The sequence below is a fragment of the Dermacentor andersoni genome, chromosome 7 (genome assembly GCF_023375885.2).
Source record: "Dermacentor andersoni chromosome 7, qqDerAnde1_hic_scaffold, whole genome shotgun sequence".
Classification (NCBI taxonomy): Eukaryota; Metazoa; Arthropoda; class Arachnida; order Ixodida; family Ixodidae; genus Dermacentor; species Dermacentor andersoni.
The window spans coordinates 13,434,092-13,455,712 of record NC_092820.1 but is presented as its reverse complement, the minus strand read 5'-3'; the positions used below and the strand labels follow the sequence as shown (position 1 = coordinate 13,455,712).

The window sequence follows — 21,621 nt, the reverse complement described above, 5'->3', positions numbered from 1 at the left end:
AAATTGTCCCAACTGGTTATCTCGTCGTCATGCGTCTGGTGCCACACGCGTGGGGTGCCGCCGAGATAAAAGATGACATTGGCGAGCATAATGGTTGGGTCCCACCTGTTATTAGCGCTGGCATGTTCATATAGCTTGATCCATTCGTCAACGTCCTGTCCCTGGATCCAGGCCAGAGAACACACCAGGGTCGCGATGTTGGGCAACCGTGACGACGGGAGCAGTCGGACAAGCCGAAGCCGTTGCAGAGGTGGTCTCGTCACCGGGAGGCATGGTGACAAGCTCGATGTACAGACCACTCCGGAGTTCCGTGGCGAGGACAGGGTCGCTCACCTCCACCAGAATGTTCCGTGTAGAAAGATACAGACGGAAGAGGCTATTTACAGGCTATTTACACTGGACTGGAGCCAGAGCGCCAGGCCGACATTTTTTTGCGCCAAGGGCACAGACCCACTTCGTCGTCGTTCTCGCGGCGGCTCGTCTCTCGGGTATCTACCGATAATATCGTAATAATAGCGTTGCAGCCATAGCATGGCTATAGGCTAGGGTTGCCTGACTTGCCAAACGCCAAGATATCGTAGACGGGGATAAGTACATGTTTGGGTTACATAAGTGTTACAATTCCTTCACTGAGTTTTATTTTTTGTCAATTGAGTATTTGAGTTTTAAGTGTATTTAAAATTTGTTTTCTGTGCTGCTCTGCGTCTCCCAACCCCACCACTCATAACCTCCACACACCCACGAGATCGGTGACACACGATCTCGGGGGTGCTGCGTGATGTCTGCGTAGCGTCCGTTTCAACACGTCGAGATTACGGCGAGTGGAGACTGTCCAGACTCACGAGGTGTAGAGAGCCGAGCAGACAACGAGAGCGCGGGACCAATGGCGAACCGCGCTATAGTCACGTGGCGGGCGCGGCCAATCGCAGACTCCTACACATCCTTCAATCATTTTCTTTTCGCGTGCTTATTTCTGTATGAAGGAGATAGCTGAAGCAGCAAATTTGAAGATGGAGAAATGCGCTTTCAAACGAGACCGCGGCGCTGGGTTGCGCCATTCCAGAGATATTGCGGCTTGAAAAACACCATTATTTAGTGATTTCTGCGAAACTTTTCACTACCTTAGCTGACAAAATATTTTTTAGAGCACTTATACGTGGTTTAAGTGATCTCTCGGAATCAGAAAAAGATTTATAGAAACTGAAAATGTGATCTTCAAAAAAAAAAAAAAGAAATTTGCCATTTTTCACAGTGCGAAAGCCGCATGCCCCTTAAGTATAAACTTGGCCTTGGAAATGCTCAAAAAGTAACCGAACTGAAGCAGGCATCAGCAGCTATAATTCAGCAACGCTATGGTCTGACAATCAGACTGTCATTTTTATTCCCAGTACGTTCCCGCACCCAGCTGCAAATTTCTGTAATAAACATCTGTAAAAACCAAAATGCAGCATCATGCAGCTCTTTCAAAACAGCACCCGGTTCAGATCGCTTGTCATTTTGAAACTACAAGCGCAGCTGCCATTTTTTATTCGAGAGTTCTGATACATTTTACTACCAACGGGACATGACCATATTCTGCATAATTAAGAGACCGAAGCATTCTAGTTAGCCAGAATGTCACCTTCGGAAACTACTGCGGCATGGCGCCATGCTGCGAACGTCTCAGACATCATGGTCTCAGCGCAAGTACTGCGCATCAGCCACACAAGAGCCATTAAGTAATGTTGTCTATGCTGCTTAGGGCAAAGAAAAATGCAATGTTCGAAAGATAGAATGTCAATGCAAACCGTTATCAGCAATCAGCAACACGTAGATGAAGCGTTGCCAAACCGTGATCTCCTGATAACGATGCAATAACAATGGATCTTTTGCAACATTGTGTGGCGGCAGCGCACTGTGCCGCATTCTCCTTGACTTGGACCAACAGTAACAGTAACAACAGGAACGCTTAAGCGGCCGTTGTTCCCATCGTGGAAGAACACAGATCGTCGTTCCAAATCATTGAAACAGGCGTAATACATGTGGTGCCACATGGACAATTGTACAAAAACAAGAGCTTCGCCGTCATGGCATCAGACATCACACCAGTGCACACCATGCACCATGCTGTTTATGCTGTACGCCCCTTCTCCTCCTTCCTGGAGGCGTGCCTAAAAGCACGTGACCTTCTTTGCGGTTTCCGAAATCCGCGCACGGCAGTCGTTTGTTCATCTCAAGTTCATTGCTGGCTTAGTGAACATGGTTATGCGGTGCGTTCTGAGGACATGACATAGCAAGAATATTTGTCCGACTGTTTTTCTCATTAAATTTCGGTCTACTGAACATTTGTTCTGACATTGTCACATGGCATGAAGCTCCTCCTTATGTAATGCCTCCGGGCCTTTAAGGCAAAAATAAGTAAAATGAAATAATATTGCACATGCGCTACTGTGAAAGGTTGCCTTCTTCAAGTCAAGAAAAAGATTTAGGAGGAACTATCTCACGATGCCTCTTGGCGACATGACGTATTGCCACCGTCAAAACACCCTAGGCATGCATTGCAGCGGGACTCGACCCTCTCTTGGGCCTTCCCGATGAAAACTTGTAGCAGCGCTGCCGTGAAGCCTACGCATGATATCTGAGATGCATGGCACACCAGTGAATGTGCCAAGGAGCGCATCATGCAGCAGCCAGGCTCCTCTCACGCTTTTGATGATGATTTGTTTGCATCCCCTTTGAAACACGGCAGTGAAACATAGCCTGCTTGATTCAAACTTTACACTTTTTTTCATTCTAGAATTTTTGTATGCATCACCTTCACTTCTTTCTCTTCCTCAAAACTTCTTTGCCTACCTTGTGCCGGCACCTATGCCTGTAACGGATCCAGTCGTATCAATCTCTTCCCAGCTTTTTTTCCACCAATACTCTGAATGTCTCGCTTATCGCAGATGCTGACCGGTTGATGCTTCCGTCCACTTTAAATCCAAGCGCCTCTGGAAGGTGTACGTCACTACGAGTCTCACTGGGTGAATCCTTTCGCTTTCCATTAGGATATGCCGAGTGGTGTCCGAATTTTTGCTGCCGCATACCCATGCCTCATCTTGTTGCGAATATTTGCTCCGGTATGTTTTTGTCCTTAGGCAATCAGCTCGAGCCACAAATACCAAGGCACTGCCCTTCATGTTATCGTACAGATTTTCCCTTCTAATTTCTTTCTTCTCTTTGTAAACCTCCGAGGTCTTTTTTGTTTCCATTCTTTGCATCGCTGCCTCTGTTTCTCCCTGGCCACTCCTGGTTGTCTATTTACACCAATACTCTAAATTGGCAACTGTCCTATGTGCATTCTTTCTGTGTCCTATCCTCAAAACGTGCCGTTATAGTCATGTTCCATCAAGCTGTGTGTCATCATCGCAGTTTGATTGTAACGGGCACACACTGCTGTGCGCCCAGTTTGGTGGCACTTCCATGCTTTCGAACTTAGCATGCGCTCTCTTCTTACCGTGACCGGGTTCGGAGTTCCAGTTGTAACAGTACAGCTATTTAAGAAATGTTCAGTATATCTGGAAAGCAGTTTCAGTAGGCAGGGTCAGAAAATCGTAAATGCACTGAAATGTGGTTGCTATACCCGGTGGATCATTACATCCGGGATTGTTATAAGTGTGTTTGACTGAATTACTGTTAACAGTCATTGTGAAATGGTTTCTGCCGAAATCTTTTTTTTAACAGCTGGTTACTCCTGCTGCTTTGCTTGGGCAAAAAAGGAAGCAGTTTGAGCAAGCAATGTCTCTGGGACCTTTATTATCTTCATGCACTGTTTGAGCATGTGTGCGGCAGTTGCTGCTGTGGCTCAGGGAGAACTTCCAGCTGTGGATGGCCGATGCTCCACGCGGCCGTACTCTTCCACGCACAGGTGGCAGCTCCACAGGCCTGCAGCCACACACACACACACCACGGTTAGCTCTGGCACAAGGGGCAACATTCACTGTATGAGCAAAAATGAGGGGCGCTATATTCAGCAACAGCCATATGAAGCCAAAAAGAACTTGTCTGTCTTTTATCTTCGAACTGTAGAATTAATTATGGAGGAGGGATTAAACCTGCGACATACCTCATATTCTTTACAAAGGAAAAGCAAAGTGCGGGCACCACATAAGACATGCTGGGCTATACCATGGCGATAGCTTCGTCCACTTCCTTCAATATCTGGGCACACATACTATTTATAGCCTTGCCTGGGAATGTACCAGAACCCCTCACTCTCACGATGGCTAATTACTTTTACTTCCTTAATTAGATGTTACTTGACAGCAAACTGCAGCCGTCAAGTAATGTGTTATCTTGGGAACAGTTAAATGGTCAATAAACCTTCCTCAATAGGGGGGTTCTCATCATGAAAGTAGGCCCTGTTGAGACTCCAGGTGCCCCAACCACGGCAGCCATGAGCAAGAAGGATAAGTACATAGGATCTTTTGGTATTCACAACCACACCAAGAAACAGAAAACGAAGCCAGAAAGAAGCATGGCAGAAATTAATTATGCTCCGTCGAAATGTAGAAATAACTGGGCAAATGGAAAAGAGATAAAATAAAAGTAGACCACCTGCCATGGCTGTTGGAGGTAGATGCTGCTGCGGGTACCTACTGGTAAAATATGCATGTACACACTACTGGCCAAGTGCTCCGATATTGTGAGACCTCAACATCTGGAAGACAATCCAACCTAAAAGAATCCTCACCTCAACAGATATTTCCCCTGATGCCACATAGGAAAGAAACTGGCCGGGGGACATTTTTTTAGAGTTGCATGTTTGGTCCATGCAAAGCAAGCATTGCAGTCTTTTCGCAAACGGTGCACATTTGGATGCCTGGCTGAGGGGTCTGCTTGTACTCATCTCAGCTGTGACCAACCTTTTCTTCTGATGTCGCCTTTACTTTATCAAAAACATCCAAGTTATATACCAAATTTAAACCACACCCATAATATATAGTTCAATTATTTTCCGCCATGCTTCACAATGCTATCACCTCATGCAGATGGTAAAATGCACAGAGCAAGGTGCTGTACAGCCAGACGAGATCCTTAACCCCTTTGGCTGAATAAACCCCTTTGTGCCATGTAGGTACACAGCGCCACTCATCCATCCCGTACTGTTTTTGATGAGCATGTAGAATGCCATTCTTATGCTTGATGTACTCAACACTACTGGTTGCCCAGGTGTGCTGCCATCTATCTCCATGGAGTAGCCCAAAGCCTTTGAAAATTGCGTTTTTGCTCACCAGGGTGCACAAATACTTGTTTAGCTCTGAGCACTTGTGCACATGGTCACGCACACGCCGTCGGCTGCCGCCAAGGCACGCATGAAGGAGGTGCTATAATTTTTTTCGGCTCCGCTTTCATGTTTCCGGAAGCTTAGATATTGCTCTGTGTGGCTGGGATTTAGAGACACCGTATTTACCCTTATCTAATGCACCCTCGAATCTAATGTGCACCCAATTTTCGCGGGTTTCAGGTAAGAAAATAAATGTTCACGTGGATCATAATGCAACATGCCCCCAATTCATTAATGAAAATTTACCTTGACAGAACGAATGTTTTTTAATGAGGTTTCAAAGCGGTACACTGTATATGCCATTTATGTTTGACTGGCCACAGGTACCAAGCATAGGGGTGGTACTCTCGAGCGATCACATTCAGAGATACTGCTATCAGTTTTGTGAGACTTTACATGACTCTGCATTGGACGTGTCTAAGTATGCGACCGACAGTGTCCCTGGCACTGTGCGCAGATAGCAAGCTTGGCACAGAGCCAGCAACGCTGGCTCTGTGCCAGTGTTGTATGACTACCAGCGTATGTATGACTGCCAGCAACGCTGGCAGTGATACATACGCCAACGCATCCAATGCCGAGTCATACAAAATCTTGCCAAACGGACAGTGTCTCCGAAAGTGAACGACCAAGAATACCACTCCAGATCGCAGTCGAGTGCAAAATGAACCCACAGCCACGGCAACAGCAATCTTCACGAAAACATGCTCTGTTGACATCTTGTGATGGCGATGAGGCTGGCATCTGATGGTAGGTTGTTGACAACGCCACAAACTCGGTTGTGGTTTCTTATTCTGTTGCAATGTCCCGGCAATTTGAGTGAGTGAGTTCAGAGTAAGTTCACCTCTGACTCTTTAATTTAGCTAGTTTTAATTGTTTCGATGATACGAATTTCGGCCAATACAAATATGTTTTGTGATCCTGTGAGATTCGTATAATTGAGATTCCACTGCAATAAATATATCGAATGAAAACATTTCATAATCAGTCGAAGCATGCTAAAACTTATGTTTCTAATGACTCTGTGGCCTTTCAGTGCCTGTGTTATGCTGCTGAAACATAAACGTGGAACACAAAGCTCGTGATTTAAAGCAGAGCACTGTCAGCATGCCTACTAGTATCTCTTCACTTAATTCAGACCACATCAGAACCAGGGCTCATCAATAAATGCCAAAATCTTGTCCACCTTTCTTCAGTGAAGTTCTGCAAGCTCCGAATAAATGCGGCACCTCGTCTAGTAAGCTGTGTGAACATGATGTTGGTGGCCTGAAAGCTTCTATAGCAATAACTGTTGTGCACAATGTTAGATAAACATTCCTCCTACCACTACAGGGTTGTATTGTGTATGGTCTTGTGCTTGGACTACATCCACTATACCAACTCCCAAGGGTTACATAACACTCTCACAGCGTGGACAAGAGTAGACACGCACTGCAACACACCTGCAACTGAGATGAGCAACATAAAAAATTAGTTTCTGGGTTTTAACTTACCAAAAAAAATGTGTTAAGAGTAGGATTCTGTGTTTTCAGTTTAATCCAATGAAATTTTGAAAACACTTGCGGGTAAAATAATTTGGAGGATGCTTAAGCTTCGTCTTTAAGAGTGGAATGCGATAGTATTCACAGATCCCCGACTGCTTCTTACACTTCCCGGCTTCCCGGCAACTGGAGCATATGTAACTGCAATGTTTACCGAGAAATGCTGGCCACAAACACTATGCACGAAGGCGGGCTTTGTCGTAGAAATGCGGCCTCTTGCAAGGGCCATGCTGTGGTGGAGGCGAGCGCCAGCTGGAGGTATTGCAAAGAACCGGGCGCGCAGCTCCTTGGCCTCTAAGACACCCATGCGCTGGCGCGTCTAAATGGCTGACGCCGCGCGGCTGGTCTGTGAATGGTACAAACACTGGAAAAGGAGTTTCTTTGAGTTTCTGCTTAACAAAATTACGTTTTATCGTCTAGTGAAATGACAATCCGAGAGCTGTCATGTCTGTAGATAGTGTGTAAGTCACAGTTTACAATTCTTCCACGTATTTTTGCTTGAGAAATTCAATTATTTCGGTAAATTCCTTGCACCACATGGAGGGCCTAGGTATGGGTGGTTCGAAAATCATTTTGCAGAAACAATGTCCGACACTGGGCGCCGATACTGAATGCCGGATGCAGGACACCGACGCCAGATTTTCTGTGACACGGGCTCCTTAACGCTATAGCGTTCAAAATTTAGGAATCGGATTTACCAAAACTCGGAATTTCGGGGCCTTCATTTGTGATCATGTGACCATGCCATAAAATATTTCGAGAAACTGAATGCGGTTTTTGTTAGAACAAACATCTTGCACAACCTGATCATTACGTTGACATTCCTAAAGAAAAATTTAAACAAACTGCTCCTAGTAATTAAACAGTTGGATGCATAGTCGAGCCTTCTGCATGACGTGTACTGTCTCCTTGCCTGTGGGTGCTGCTGAGTCAATGGAATGGCGCATTTGCAACAAACATTGGCGCAGAGGTCAACTGCATGCTTGACACTGTACACGACTGTGAACTGATCAACAGCTTCCGAGAGTACTATACCGTCTCTGCAAAAAAGTAGCCACGTTTTGAGCAAGGAAACATTCCTCACAGCTTGAAGTAAACCAGTGAGTCATTCAGATGTAGTCGACTTTTGTTAATTTGGCTCCAGTTCAATCAAGTTTTATTTTCATTCTGTCAAAGATACAGAAAGGCGGACTGTGACAAAAAGCTGTCTGTCAGAACAGCTTGACTAGGTCACAGCCCCTATTGGCTCCAGTTCATTCGAAAATTTCGGCTGGAAGGTCCATGGCATAGATTTCTATGCCATGAACTTTCATTATTTTGATCCTGAAATTAGCTGTTGCCGGATAAATCAAACTTGACAAGTGATCGCACATGCGCTTGACAACAATGGTGGTCGCAGTAGAGACTCCAAAGCCTCCACCATGACGGTGCTTAGGGTAGAGTGAGTGTGTCTAGCACACATCATCTTCCGTTAAAAATGTTTATTGTCGGCCTGCGCCAGGAAGATATTACAGAGAAAAAGGTAGCCCACTGTGAATTGTTACTGTGTTTACCCAATTCTAACACGACCATTCTGATTATTTCTTTTTCAGGAAAATTTATCCAGCTTGGGCCATGCAATTCGATAGTAAACCAAAACCAAAACACATTCGCGACAGCCCACCATCAGAGTCAGCCTCGCCTGTGTCATCACCATTGCCCTCACAAGAGGGCAACCATGGATAGTGGTACTAAAAGCAACAAAATGAGTTTTCGCATAGCGTGAAGACGACATGAGAATGATGACACGCTGCTTTCAGTCTGAATACAAAACATCCCTCCAAAGATAAGTTATTATACCTAGTGGCAACAAATCGTGCCTGGTGTCCTTGGTGCTCCGGCATGCGCCACCGGACAAATGAGTGAATTGGCTATTCTGGGCAAGGGCTAGCATCCCGTTTGCAGTTATTGTGGAATCATTTGCTAAATAAAGAATACTTGCTATGGACTACACTGAGAATTATAAGTTGTGGCTCTTCACAGATACTAGCGATAAAGTGCTGTCTGAAAGTGATGACAATAGACATTGTGAGAATTATGAAGGTTCATATTTCCCGCGCTCCTACAGGTGCCATGGAAACAAGGAAAGCAGACACCTTCTTCATCTCTTCCTATGCAGGGAGCCAGACTTCTTTCCCCGTGGGGACACAACCCTCTTACAAAGTGATCACAAACATAGACCGTCACGTGACCACGGAGCCCCGCACCTCTTAGAGCAAAGCAAAGAACAAGTCGGTGTTGTCGAAATTGGCACGGCTAGCGAATGCCAGGGAAGAGAAGACTGAGAACCCAGGTAAACATCTTGTTCCTCTCCTTTGTTGTGCCCTGTCTACGTTCAGTTCGCCTCACAACCCTGGCAAGCATCTCGTTTGTAACTAGCCTGCTTCCAAGCGAATCCTTTGGTAGCTGTAGTTGTGCTTGTTATTCAACAGTGTGTTGTCATGCTTCTGCTGTCTTGGTACCACCGAAGCTCAGCGGTCAAGCCCAAGCCTTACGCATGAAAGCGGCTTGAGAAAATTAAGCAAATCTATTTCCCTTCTGTGAAGGTTCACTGGTTTTACATCTTATTGCCAGAATCGAAGGCTCAGTACATTTTTCTTGCTAAATAATCAGGCCTGCATTCAGTTTCTACTTTGTTTAATAGCTCTAATGTCATTTCTAGGTTGGTTTTGTACTTTGAACCCATGAGAAGCGTTTGATTCATAGATATGTTGAAATAGGAGCAAATACTGACAAATAAATCGGCGGTGTGTTTTGGCATTTTTTCTGCCTCTTGTTTTGTTTGATCCACTGGATAATTTCGATTAATCTCATTGTTCCGTTCAAGGTTGGAATAATGGACATCGATTGTACCCCTCTCAAATCATGAACACAAATGTGAAGCCGGAACTGACAACAGCGCTCGGCAAATATGGGCAGCTTTTCTTTTTGCTGTTTTACTATGGGGCACTGCATCTAACAGGTTTTCTTGTATCCGGTACAAGCATTGATTTTTAGTTCTGTATATCGGAAAGAGTGCGGTGCAATGACCAATCCCAACATTGATAAATATGTATGTATGTATCAGAATAAATTATTGCTGGTAAACAGTTCTGCTATTGTAAATGTGCGTAAATAAAAAGTTTCCTTTGCATATAATGCCCTTTTGGGGGGCATGAACGAAACTAAAAGGTAAATCCCACTAAAAGGAAAAAAACTCAGCATTTCATTGTTTTTAGTAGAAACTCAGATAACGCAGAACCCTAGCTATGAGGGACACAGTCAAAGGGTTCCAGATTAGTACAGATTAGTACAAACCACAGCATGGCACATGAGCGCCCCAAACGAATTCGCATTTGTGAGACCTTATGCTGCTCACATGTCAGGCGAACATTGAAGCAAGTAAATCAAGCACGTCACACATTTATACATGGGTGCACCTTCATTTACCGAGTCCAGTTCATTCATCTGACACTGGTGACGTGACTACTTGTGCATTTCCGGCACAAGAATTAATAGCCCCTAATGAGCCTTGTGGTATGGATTCTATTTTGAGGCCAAGAACATTACAGACTCTGTTGTCAAGTCAGTCAACGTGCTCATGCTGTGAGGGAAGCAGACATCTTTGTGCCCAACTTTCACTCACTTGACCCAACTTGCTGTACACACACAAAATTCTCTTCGGCAACAAGAAAAGTTGAAAACAGTGCACCGTTATTGCGGGGTTCGGAAAAAAAATTTTGAAAGGTGCTTGAAACAAGACAGCATTACAGATGATGCCAGTGAATGCCTAGGGCAGCCTGCATGTATGAGACTGGCCAACAAGGGGATTGTGCAATAGCTACACCCTCAAGGATGACGTTGTTGAAAGAAACATGGAGGAGATCCATACACGTTTCCAAAATGGAAAGTTTGGCAATTGAACTAGAAAAATTTATTGCTCCACCTTTCGAGAGGACTCCTCTCGAAATCAATCATTACGCACCCGCGTAATGATCAATTTACCATCTGTCGTTACCATCTGTGTTTACCATTGATTTACCATCTGGCTTACCATCTGTCAAATGCTACGCAAACGACTTCAAGACAAACCAAGCGGTCCGCACGCACCAAACATTCTTAAGCAGATACCCCATTTCATTCCTTTCATCACTTTCCATACTTCTATGACAAAAAAAAGCTACAACCAAACTTGCCTTTATTATGTGTAGGTTTTAGAATGGTTGTAGTCAACAACAACAACAACAAAAAAGGTGCCTTTTGATTCTTCTCGCCTGCACTCGTGGGCACGCAACAAATCGCGAGCAGCAACGGTAGTAGCCATGTTTACACTGATACGTTAGAAGTGCACCCTGTTCATACGCCGATGCTTGTAACACAGCTAAGATATTCGCCCACCCTTAGCGGAAACGTGCCGTATTAGGATAGTAGTGTAGACAAATGCCACAATTTCCGCAGCATGCCCGCCATGTGTTTCTATGTCACTGGCAGCTAAGTGCGCCCATCTGTTTCTGTCCCCTCAAAGTGAACATGGCTACGTTATTGCCACAAACTTGCCGATATTAACAATATTATTCATCGCTGATATGGAAAAAACTGTTTCAATGCACGTAATGTACTCACAAGACGAAAAAAAAAAGACCGCGTTCGGCCTGCTTTGCCGGCCCCCATTTTTGTTTTGGTGTCCCGCACTACATACAGTGGTAGCTGCATATTTGTTGACCTGTTGTCATTCCACAGTAAACGCGGGATGAAAAGAAATTTTTTTTTCTATTTCCATCAATTTTTTTAAACAAAAATGTGCGATCATTATGCGAGTGAATGCGGTACTTCATTTTATCAGAATAAGCTTTGTTTTAAAAAAACTTGACCCTTTAACTACTTTTTTTTCATACCTTGAATTTTTTTTAGAAATACAATCTTTTGCAGGAATATTTCAATGGCAACATTCTCTATTTGACACTCTTTTCAAGCTTCTGTGCTAAATAGAATATGCGCAAAGGCACATCAAAGTGACAAAACTTATCTAAACTTATCTTATCGGGACCATGTTCGGAATTATTAAATACTTTTTTTTGTGGACAGCATAAAATACACGTGGAACTTATTTGTATTTAAGCGTACAAAAATGAGCAGAAAAGGTTTTCGACACAACTTCTGTAGTTTGCATTGAATTCGGCCATAAGTCGGAAAATATTGGAGTAAGCAGTAGCAGGACGGCCATGGCACGACCTTCAAATATTTTTTTTTCGTATGTGCTGGGAACGCTTATTGGGAATAATATTTTTGGTTCATACAGTTTGAATATCCCTACATCACATACAAAAAATATTAAGGAGATATGAATGTTCAATCTCTCATGGACTCCCCTCCTGTGCTTTTGAGCTGTAGATTGATTCAGCCACACCCTGTACTCCTGCAAAACTTCTGGGTAGCTCAGATGATAGAGCAAGAGCTCTGGACCAGGGTTAATTTTCCTTCAAATGCAAATCTTTCTTTCCAAAAAACCCTAAGGTTTTCTTAACCAGGGTGTCTACAAAGTTGATATTTCCAAATTCCCTGAGTTTTCCAGATTTTCCTCGAGTGCCTTCACAAAATTGCCTGAGTGACACAGAACTTCATTTTATGTCAAGATGGGTTTGACACCATGTGACCCGATGCTGCCACTCTCTAGTAAATATGTTAAAAAATATAAAAACGACCTAATCCAGTTTTAATAGTAAGGACTAGTGTTTACTTTATTCAAAAAGAGGACAGAAAAGAGGGGTTAGTAAAATGTACACTGAATAAAATATCTTTAAAAAATTGTAAAAACCATTGCAAATTGAGTTGAACATTCTACAATACAAATAAAAAGGAGATACATACAGAAGCAAATATTTTTGAACATAAGCTATTTTTATCAACTGATAGCAAGCTCATTGGTATGAGGCCTGAACATTGTCACAAGTGAGATTTTCTCTCAACAGTTGGCAAGTCAACTTAAACTGTCCCGACATACTCTCAGCCCGCGCACGTCTCAGTGCTGTGTTTCACTGCTTTGAAAAGTGTATTTTGGTTTGGATGAGGGTCGCCTGCATCTCAGCATCAGCCAACACTTTGTTTTTTGAGCTCAAACTCCTTCAAAGAAGCGGCAGCACACTTCCTTTCCCGCTCATTACTCAATGCATAGGTCCTTCGCCGTGCATTTGCTCCACAGGCCATTTGGCTCCACGGGCCATTTGAAGCGTCCTCTTATAGTCATTTGTACAATCAATGTCAAATTTTTCAGACTCACTAGGAGCCGTGAAAATGTCCGAAAAATCGGGCAGTCCAAAAAAAAAAAAAAAAATGAGTGCATGTCTTTTACTGCCCTTAAAGTACAACTCCGGCGACGTTTTTATCATGTCAAGGTAATAGAATATTTAGGTTCCTAGACCCCCCTGTCACGCGTCTGATAGTAGGATTGTTTTGCAAATTCCCAAATAATTTTAAATAAGCAAAAAAGCACAAAACCAAACCGAAACCTGACTAAGCAGCCAAGTGAACCTCTCCGTGTGATGCCACGGGTGCCTTCGCCGGGGAAGGCACGCAGGGCATGCCGGTCTCACCCGCCGGCAGTGAAGAGCAGACGCTCGGCTGAATCGTGAACGCACCGGATTTTCGGGTGACTATGTCAGCTGCACCAGCTCTTCGGATCTGTCAAATATTGACAGGTATGATTTTGACGAATCCGATAGCCATGAATCCCCATTCGCATTCGACCCGCCATAACGAGAGCCAGCGCCCATGCGGTACACATCGTACTGCAACATGAAGACCAAGGGTAGCCCAAACGGCTGATTTTATATGTGCTGCTTGCTATATTAGGTGTTATACCTCTCCTCAGAGAAATGCTTGGCATGCTCACTGGAAGACGTGGAGCACGACTTTCCGCATTTGTATCTCACAAAAACGCCGCTGGCAGTCCAAAGCACCAAACGGTGCATTGTTAAAATCGATCGGCAGATGCAGTGACCATTCATCGTTCGCTTGAGATGTACTAATCGCCGCTCATCATGGACGTCAAATAATGTCAGAAGATATCAAAACAGGTAGATTGTGTGCATGTAAGCTCCATTGCACCACTCTGAATCGCGCTGATATGAGCGACCACACACCTTCGAAAACAGCAAGCGAGACTGTAGTACGGGAGCGTTATGCTGCCTACTTATCATTCTTCGTGTTCTCTTTATGCACACAATATGGTCCGTAAAGTGGACATAGATGAGGACTTCGCGTGTGTGATCATTCATTTATAGAACGCTAATTTTCTCGCAGAAATGCCGATGCCAGTATAGACACCGTTGGCAGTTGAACAAAGCGGTTGTTTACGCTGCTGTATCGAAGGGGCCTACACTCGCTGTCCATTTGGGATACAAGGCAAGCAGTGCACCTCCGAAGCTAAATAATGAATTGGCATGACAATACATAAAAATAACCCACCTTCATAGTTGCATTTAATTTAGAGAAGCCCAGGTGAGTACGGCGGGCAGCTTTCTGTCAAAAATGGCAACATACCAATGTCGATACTGCTCCGTGTTGTCACTTCTTGCTTTTTGTGTGTGTACTGTACGAAATGAGGAATGGTTTATTTCAAATCCATATGGGCAAAACTCAATCGCAGAAGTAGTTTTCTTCATCCTGATGACTTAATTAGCTTCAGGTCAGTCGCTCAGGTCTGCCAGCAGCAGACACTTGAACTACCCGACTGTGACATATAGGCTTAACCTTGGCTGAATGCGATCGCCATCGGCTCAAACTGTGTGTGCGGAAGGGGGGGGCTGAAGTTCGTGCAACCAACAATGCAACACCACTTGCCACCCCCCCTCACTTCGCCGTCCACAGGGATTGCAAATTCTCGTGACAGCAACTTCTCACGCAAAGCCCTAGCTCACGATCATCGACTCCTCCACGCTCTCGCCACTGTCGTCTGCATGATCCTGGCATGCTCCGAGTGGGACTCCTCTGACGTCATACACAACGTTGCCTGTAACTGAGGAGCAGGTAAGGTAGGGTGTTCGAGGCAATTTATTAAATTCATTTGTAAAAGATCTGTGCAACTCTCAAACCTGATTTTTTTAGGACATGACAGGAGTGTGCAGAGAAACGTACCCAGCAAATTTCATCGACATCCACTAAGATAAAAAAATCTCCGGAGTTGCCTTTGAAAAGGCCCCTCACCAGGCCACACAGCAAATTTCGGTTATACGCTGGAAGTTGTTACGCGCCCTCAAGGGAGTGTTCTGCTGGAAGAATTTTTCAAGTTGGTCCATTAATAGCTGAGATAAAAATATTTAAGTGCTGCAAACCCATGATTTCAGGAGGCAGATGAGTGCCACTGCCAAGAGAGACACTCTCTCCGCTCTTCTTGTCTAGCCTCCACAAATGAAATTCCTTCCCTGCGTTCTCCCTATAACGGAGCTCAAGGATAGCGTGATGCATACATCACGGGCCCCACCTTCATTTCTTTCCCTCGCTTTTTTTGCTGCGGTACGCACTCCCGCTGATGGCATTGCGTGCAAGCTGTTGTGTCTGTCTCATTTTGCGCAGCACACAATTTTGCAAGCTGTGCACGAGAACACCTGACTAATGGTATAAGCCAGTGCTACACGAACACCATGGCACTGTCTGATTCAGACACAAGTGGTTCATAGAGCACGATCACGCGATGGAACATGGTAGAAAATGACATACTTTCGTTGTCTGCACATGCGACTGCACGATGTGGGAACAAGCCAACAAAACAGAAGTACATCTCTCTTGCTGTGGTGCAAAGTAAAACAAAAACATGCAGACATTTGGTTTGTGTTTTTTATTATTTCTCTAAACTTAAATTCATCTGTTGAAGCAACAGATTACACAAATAAGATGTTGCTTTGAATAATTCTCAAAGTCACGTGTCACTACGAGCGACGCCACAGCAGTGCGATGTACTTAGGTGTACTTGTGCGATATACATCGACTCTCCGGCTGGGAGTGCGGCGCCCACGAGGAGAAGGCCTGACAGCATTCAGTTTAAAATTTCAGCTCTTTCCATGGCGCGAAGCGAAGTAATACTTAGCACACGCGATCGTTAGCGGGCATAGTGTGCACAGCACTTGTCAGCTCAATATGGCCAGACCTGGTGAGGGGCGCTTTAACACCACAATGCCCAACGTATCATTTTTGACACCCTGAATTTGATGCTTGAAAAATCCGACTTAGTCCTGTAAAACCAATCTACAACCCATACTAGCGCTTTTGGTATTCTGGAGGGAGTGTTCAGTTGCGAATAGTTCAGGAAATGAATTATTAATTAAACAATTACCATAATAATTACAATTTACTTTATTATAATTTAACCGTTTTCTTCATACCATTATACTCTCCATGGCGAGAAATACGTGTGAGCAAGTTGTTTCAATTTTATTTTACGTGGAATGGTGTTCAAGCTTTGCAGGGTTAAGGGCTCAAATTGCTACAGGCACACTCGCAAAAGCTCTGAAGGCCTGTCAGTACACTTATTAGGCATATCGGTACTCATAATGTGACAGGAGGTGGCGGATGCACGCATGTATAATTAAGGAATGCATACTGTGTCCTATGACAATTGCCCCTTCCCACTCTTGTTATGCTTCACCGCAACACTTTTGCGTATGCTTCACCACGTAACATTCCTGTACTGAGGCAAAGCTAACTTTCAAGACCCAGCTATAAGCAACGCGCCGTGCTTTCCGGGCTTCGAAGCAACTCGTGAGGGCCACGAAGGCGGAGTCGGTGCCATTGCTGACAGCGGCGAATTCTTTCAATGAAAAACACGGCACAGAACGGCAAGAAGCTTAATAGCGAAGGTCAAGACAGCTAGGCCTGGCGTTGCCGCGGTGGTGGCTACGGCTGCCAGCAGATCCGCGTGTGAGAGCGCCGGTTCGAGGCTGCGAGGTAATCAAAATGGCGGCGGTGATGGTGGCTTGGTGGTCACGGCAAGAAGTCCGGAAAATCGGACAGCGAAGGGTTCTCGCGTCCGAAATTTCAGACGTTCTTATACATTGACCCTATCGGGGACGTGGTGGTGCCGCGAAGCCGTCCAAACTATCGGGCGTCCAGAAAGTGGGTCGTTGACGGTACACTGGCAACTCCTCCAGCGGACGACACGATGTCAAAAAGGATTCGTTACGATTCCTCTCTGTTACTCGGGCCAGCATTACCGCAACTTTCGTTCCCTTTCAATAAAATTACTGCTCATTTTCCATGATAGAAGCAGAAACCCCCCGAGTTTTCCCTCAGTATTTCCAGACTATTCAAAATCCTTTAGAATTCCCAGTTTTCCCGGTTGGTTAACTAGCTTTCTGCTACTTTCGGGTGCGTAATTCCTTTTTTCATAAGAATTTCCTTTACCTTGCACATTTCCACAGGAGGGATTTGCCTGTCATTGTTGTTTGTAGAGCGTTGAGAACTTACTACACTACAGCTTTTTATCATGCCATAAGCTGCCACTGTACTTTGTATTTCATTTATTTACGCTTTACCTATAGCACCGAGAAGGCATTACAGAGGGGTTACAATCTGGGGTTACAGTTACAGGTGGGGTTACAGTTACAGTTTGTAAAACAGTAATAATATCAGCAGAACTTATTTCGCAATACCTATAAACAAAGTTCAACACATGAATCAATTAACGTGGGCTACAAGAACAACACTGGCCAGAACTTCAAAGTACTCTAAATAAGAGCTAGAACATATACTCACTTCAATAGCACAAAGAACATACCACCAGATAAAAATTTAAAATTCAGCTTGTAGTTCTTAAACCTTGTTCAAGAAATATGAAATAATAAGCATCAAACATCAATAAGCGATAGTGTACTACTCGCCCAACATGCATCACTGGAGATTCAGAATAGTTGTTTTTTTGGGGGGGAAATTGCAACTCTTATGACAAATTCTGTCGACCTAATTGTGCTAAAATAGAAATCAAAGAAGTTTTACTCTTAACAAAGCAGTTCTCTCACAACCAATCAGTCCCTTACAGCAAGCGTTGTGGTGACGGATCAGCTCCAAGGGAAAAATACCACCACAGGGTGACTGACCTTCAGGTGGCTCAGACAGGGGCGGCTGCAGGCAGTACATGTGGTAGCCCCGGTCGCAGTCGTCGCAAAACAGCAGCTGATCCTGCAGCACAAGGCACAAAATGGCCACACATGCGTCGTGCCAGACTAGCACCAATTGCTTCCAAGAGTGCAATGGAATTGCTGACACACATCTCGTATGAAGGGACTCAACCACATGTTCCCTTGCTTTTGCACAACTGCTATACCAAAACAAACTTTACACAGCGAGAATAGGCCAAACCCAGAAAGGCCAGCCCATATTCACCTCAGTCAGGGAAAATCATGCAAGGAACAGAGCACTATCTGTGCTTAAACTGTGCCATCTTCCTGCTTTGATGACTAGGCTTCACCTGATGTAGCGCTTGTCAACACTGAGCATATACAGAGACTGCTACACAAACACCTGAAAATCTACATCCCTTTGTGGAGTTTATACTCACAGAGAATATATACGTTAGCAACGTGTCCTGCAGAATCTGGTGATGTTACTCTCCAGCATGCCTTGCAATACGAGTGCGCCCATCTCTCTTCTTTTTTTGTGTTCTCCTTTCTTTCATACTTTTCTTTTTACTGTTCCTTACCCTTCATAGCGTAGGAGAAGGATGCATTCAATGTTCCATACCTAATGCACTTCATGACTAACTGGCTGGTGGTAACCACCATGGTTGTTCAGTGGCTATGGTGTTGGGCTGCTGAGCACGAGGTTGCGGGATCGAATCCCGGCCACGGCGGCCGCATTTTGATGGGGGCGAAATGCGAAAACACCCATGTACTTTTAGATTTAGGTGCACGTTAAAGAACTCCAGGTGGTCGAAATTTCTGGAGTCCCCCACTACGGCGTGCCTCATAATCAGAAAGTGGTTTTGGCACGTAAAACCCCATGATTTCTTGGCTGGTGGCACTAACAGCAAACCTTCATTCAACAAAATGCGTTATAACAAATTATTCAGTATAATGAAGTAATTGTAACTTGGTTTGAAGTTCCCATAGAAACTCACGCATTTAAAGCTCAATTTTAATAAAGCGGAAATTTGCTTTAGCCAGCATTTTGTGGGTCACAATGACCTGACCATGTTGAACTGATCAGGCCTGAATGCAGTGGCACAAGGCACAGCTAAAAACTTTTCCAACACAAGGTTCCTGCAAGCTACCTGGCAACACACCAAAACCAGCTGAAAATCGGTGGCTGTGCCCAAATTCTACTTCTGCCATCTCACCATTGCATTCCACTACTTGCACCACCTGAGCTCTGTGCATAGACCTGTCTGCAGCACACTGACTGAAGATCACTATCGTGCACTATTACACCAGAATGAAATGCAAATCAAGCGAGATGCTTAGCGTGCATTGCACTGACTGACCATGACCAAGATAAATACTTTCAAGTTCCCTGATCTTTCCAGCTTTCTCTGACTTCTTATGAAAATTTCTTGGCAGTCTATGACAATACAGGTATGAAAAAGAAAATGGTGGTTTATAGCTCACCAAGTTACTATGCCGCTAAGCTGTAAATCAGGTGGGCTGCACTATCGATCAGATTTGATTGGAGCGAGTGTTTCATGCTATTCCAACCATCTGGCCGAACTCACACTAACAAAATCAGCAGAACACACCATTACTTTGCACATTGTGTAGGTTAAGCAAAAAACTTGCGTTCTTTTCTTCTGGCCACTGTAGGTACTAATTTCCCCGATTCAGAGCAAACAGAGTGAAAGCTCAAAGCCTTTTAGCTGAATTTTAAGAATTGACAAGTTCCCTGAATATTCGAGGTTTTCCATAATAGTAGGCGCCCTGAAACTGCTATGCATGTGCAGTGAAGGGTTCTTTTACATAATGTGTTTTACAACGATGTGCTTCATTTTTCATTCACTCCTCATCAGTGGGCCTTGACGGGCTAGTTTGTGTGTTGACATGATGGAAGTAGCAGCACTCTGCCCACTCACTTTTTGCACTGCTACCCACTATGTCTGCATCACTGCCTCAGAGGAAGCTGCAAGGTCATTATCGCCAGGATCAGCCACTCAGTACGGTGAACGACACGAAAAATGAATCATCACAAAATACGACCTCTGCTATTCCATTCTCAGAGTCTGCTCAGCTCACCAGTGCTTTGTGAACATTGCAGCAGAGTGTTGCAAGCCTGCAATTTTGTGAATTAATAAGATCTGTTACAACAGTATTTCTGCACCCCCAATCACGGCAAAGATGGACCTGTGTTGACAGCTACATTGGAGAATGCTGTCATCTGAACTGATGAAGATTTGGCAAAAAAAACTATCCCTTGCTGTTCTCGAGGCTTTCGCATCGGCTTCAGAATACCCAGTGCTAACTGGCCCCCTCCAACAAGCAATGTTGGCCTTAAGGATGAACAATGGTTATAACAAAGTAATGAATGGAACGTTGGCTTGCCCTTCAATTTTGTTCACATAGAGGCTTCACTGTATATTGTTATTTCTTATTTATGGTACCTAAAATGCTCCGATGAAATGTATTACATGAGGGGGTGGGCAAACAAAATTTGCTGCATGACATGAGTGTTAGTTTCCTTGAATGTGCAGGGTTCAGCAGCAGTCAAGCATGGGATTCCTACTAGCAGTGGGCCTGGCATCTAGCCCAAGCACAGGACGGTGACAATGGCAAGCACTCTGCAAAAGCCAAGCTTTTAAGAAGCACAGCACAAGCTCTTCATTTGCAATGCCAGGCCAACTCGTAGAGCATTGCAGGTATAGTGGACATCTAGGAGAAAGGTGGCATGCCATATTTAGGCAAGACTCACACACGCATAATCAGTTCATTTGCATAGTGTCTGAGAGCAGCACTACTGCCACTCGCAATTAGGAGGAGATTTATTTTTAAACTTAGCAGTCTTCCTTTCAAAAATTAAGAGAAAAACAGCTGCACTAAAGACAGCACACTGCAAATAGAAACTGGTGTTCTCAAATGCCTGGTCTAGAAATCTCCCATAGACATAGTGAGTTGTAAATAAATAACAAATTAGTTAATCACTAGTAATTAAGGAAAAAAAATACTGGAGACCTTCTTCAAGGAGATGCTAACAGACAGTTGTTTTTGTCTGTCTAGAAGGTGTTGCTTTTTTCTTAGAAACTGGTGCATGTTAGCTGGGACATGCATTCGGAGTTAAAACTTTCACTAACCTTTTACAGCTACACAAATGTGGCATGAACATGTTTGTGGTGCTCGGTTCATGGTGGTGTGCACACTGTGTACTAGAAATTCTGTTTAGAAAGTGTACACCGTACGCCTGCACTTTGGAAGACGAAGATCTTGAAAAAAAGTTTTCATTTATAGCTTCAAGTATAATTTCCACAAGCCGCGGCTAGATGGCATCAGTCCTGCCGACGATGGCACCATCACTGCACCAGCGAAGTGGTGCCGGTTAGGCATAGACGGCAGGTGCGGCGAGCCGCAAGCTTACGAAGTTCATGTGCATGTTTACTAGACTGAACGGCATAAGCTCGCGTGTGGGCACAAAGCCGATGAAGCTCCCCCTTGATGCTGTGCAGCACAGCCTAATGTGAAACTGTTGCAAAGGCAACGCCACGTGTGCAGTGTCGACGCTCAACGGCTACCCACAATACACATCGGGCTGCATGAAGTGTGAACACAAAATGCTCCCATGGACTCGGTT

The 21,621-nt window shown here is 44.4% G+C and overlaps 1 protein-coding gene across 2 annotated transcripts in view; it reads right to left on the bottom strand.

Moving 5' to 3' along the window:
- Positions 1 to 3,747: 3,747 nt before the first annotated feature.
- d4 (double PHD fingers d4) overlaps positions 3,748 to 21,621 on the bottom strand; it is a 196,824-nt gene continuing 178,950 nt past the window's right edge. For both annotated transcript variants that reach the window (XM_050182386.2, XM_055073203.1), the window contains 2 exons: positions 17,952 to 18,033; positions 3,748 to 3,906 (listed from right to left, as the gene is read on the bottom strand). In XM_050182386.2, coding sequence (XP_050038343.1) covers positions 3,827 to 3,906; positions 17,952 to 18,033 — 162 coding nt within the window. In that variant the 3' untranslated portion in view covers positions 3,748 to 3,826. The remainder of the gene's footprint in view (positions 3,907 to 17,951; positions 18,034 to 21,621) is intronic.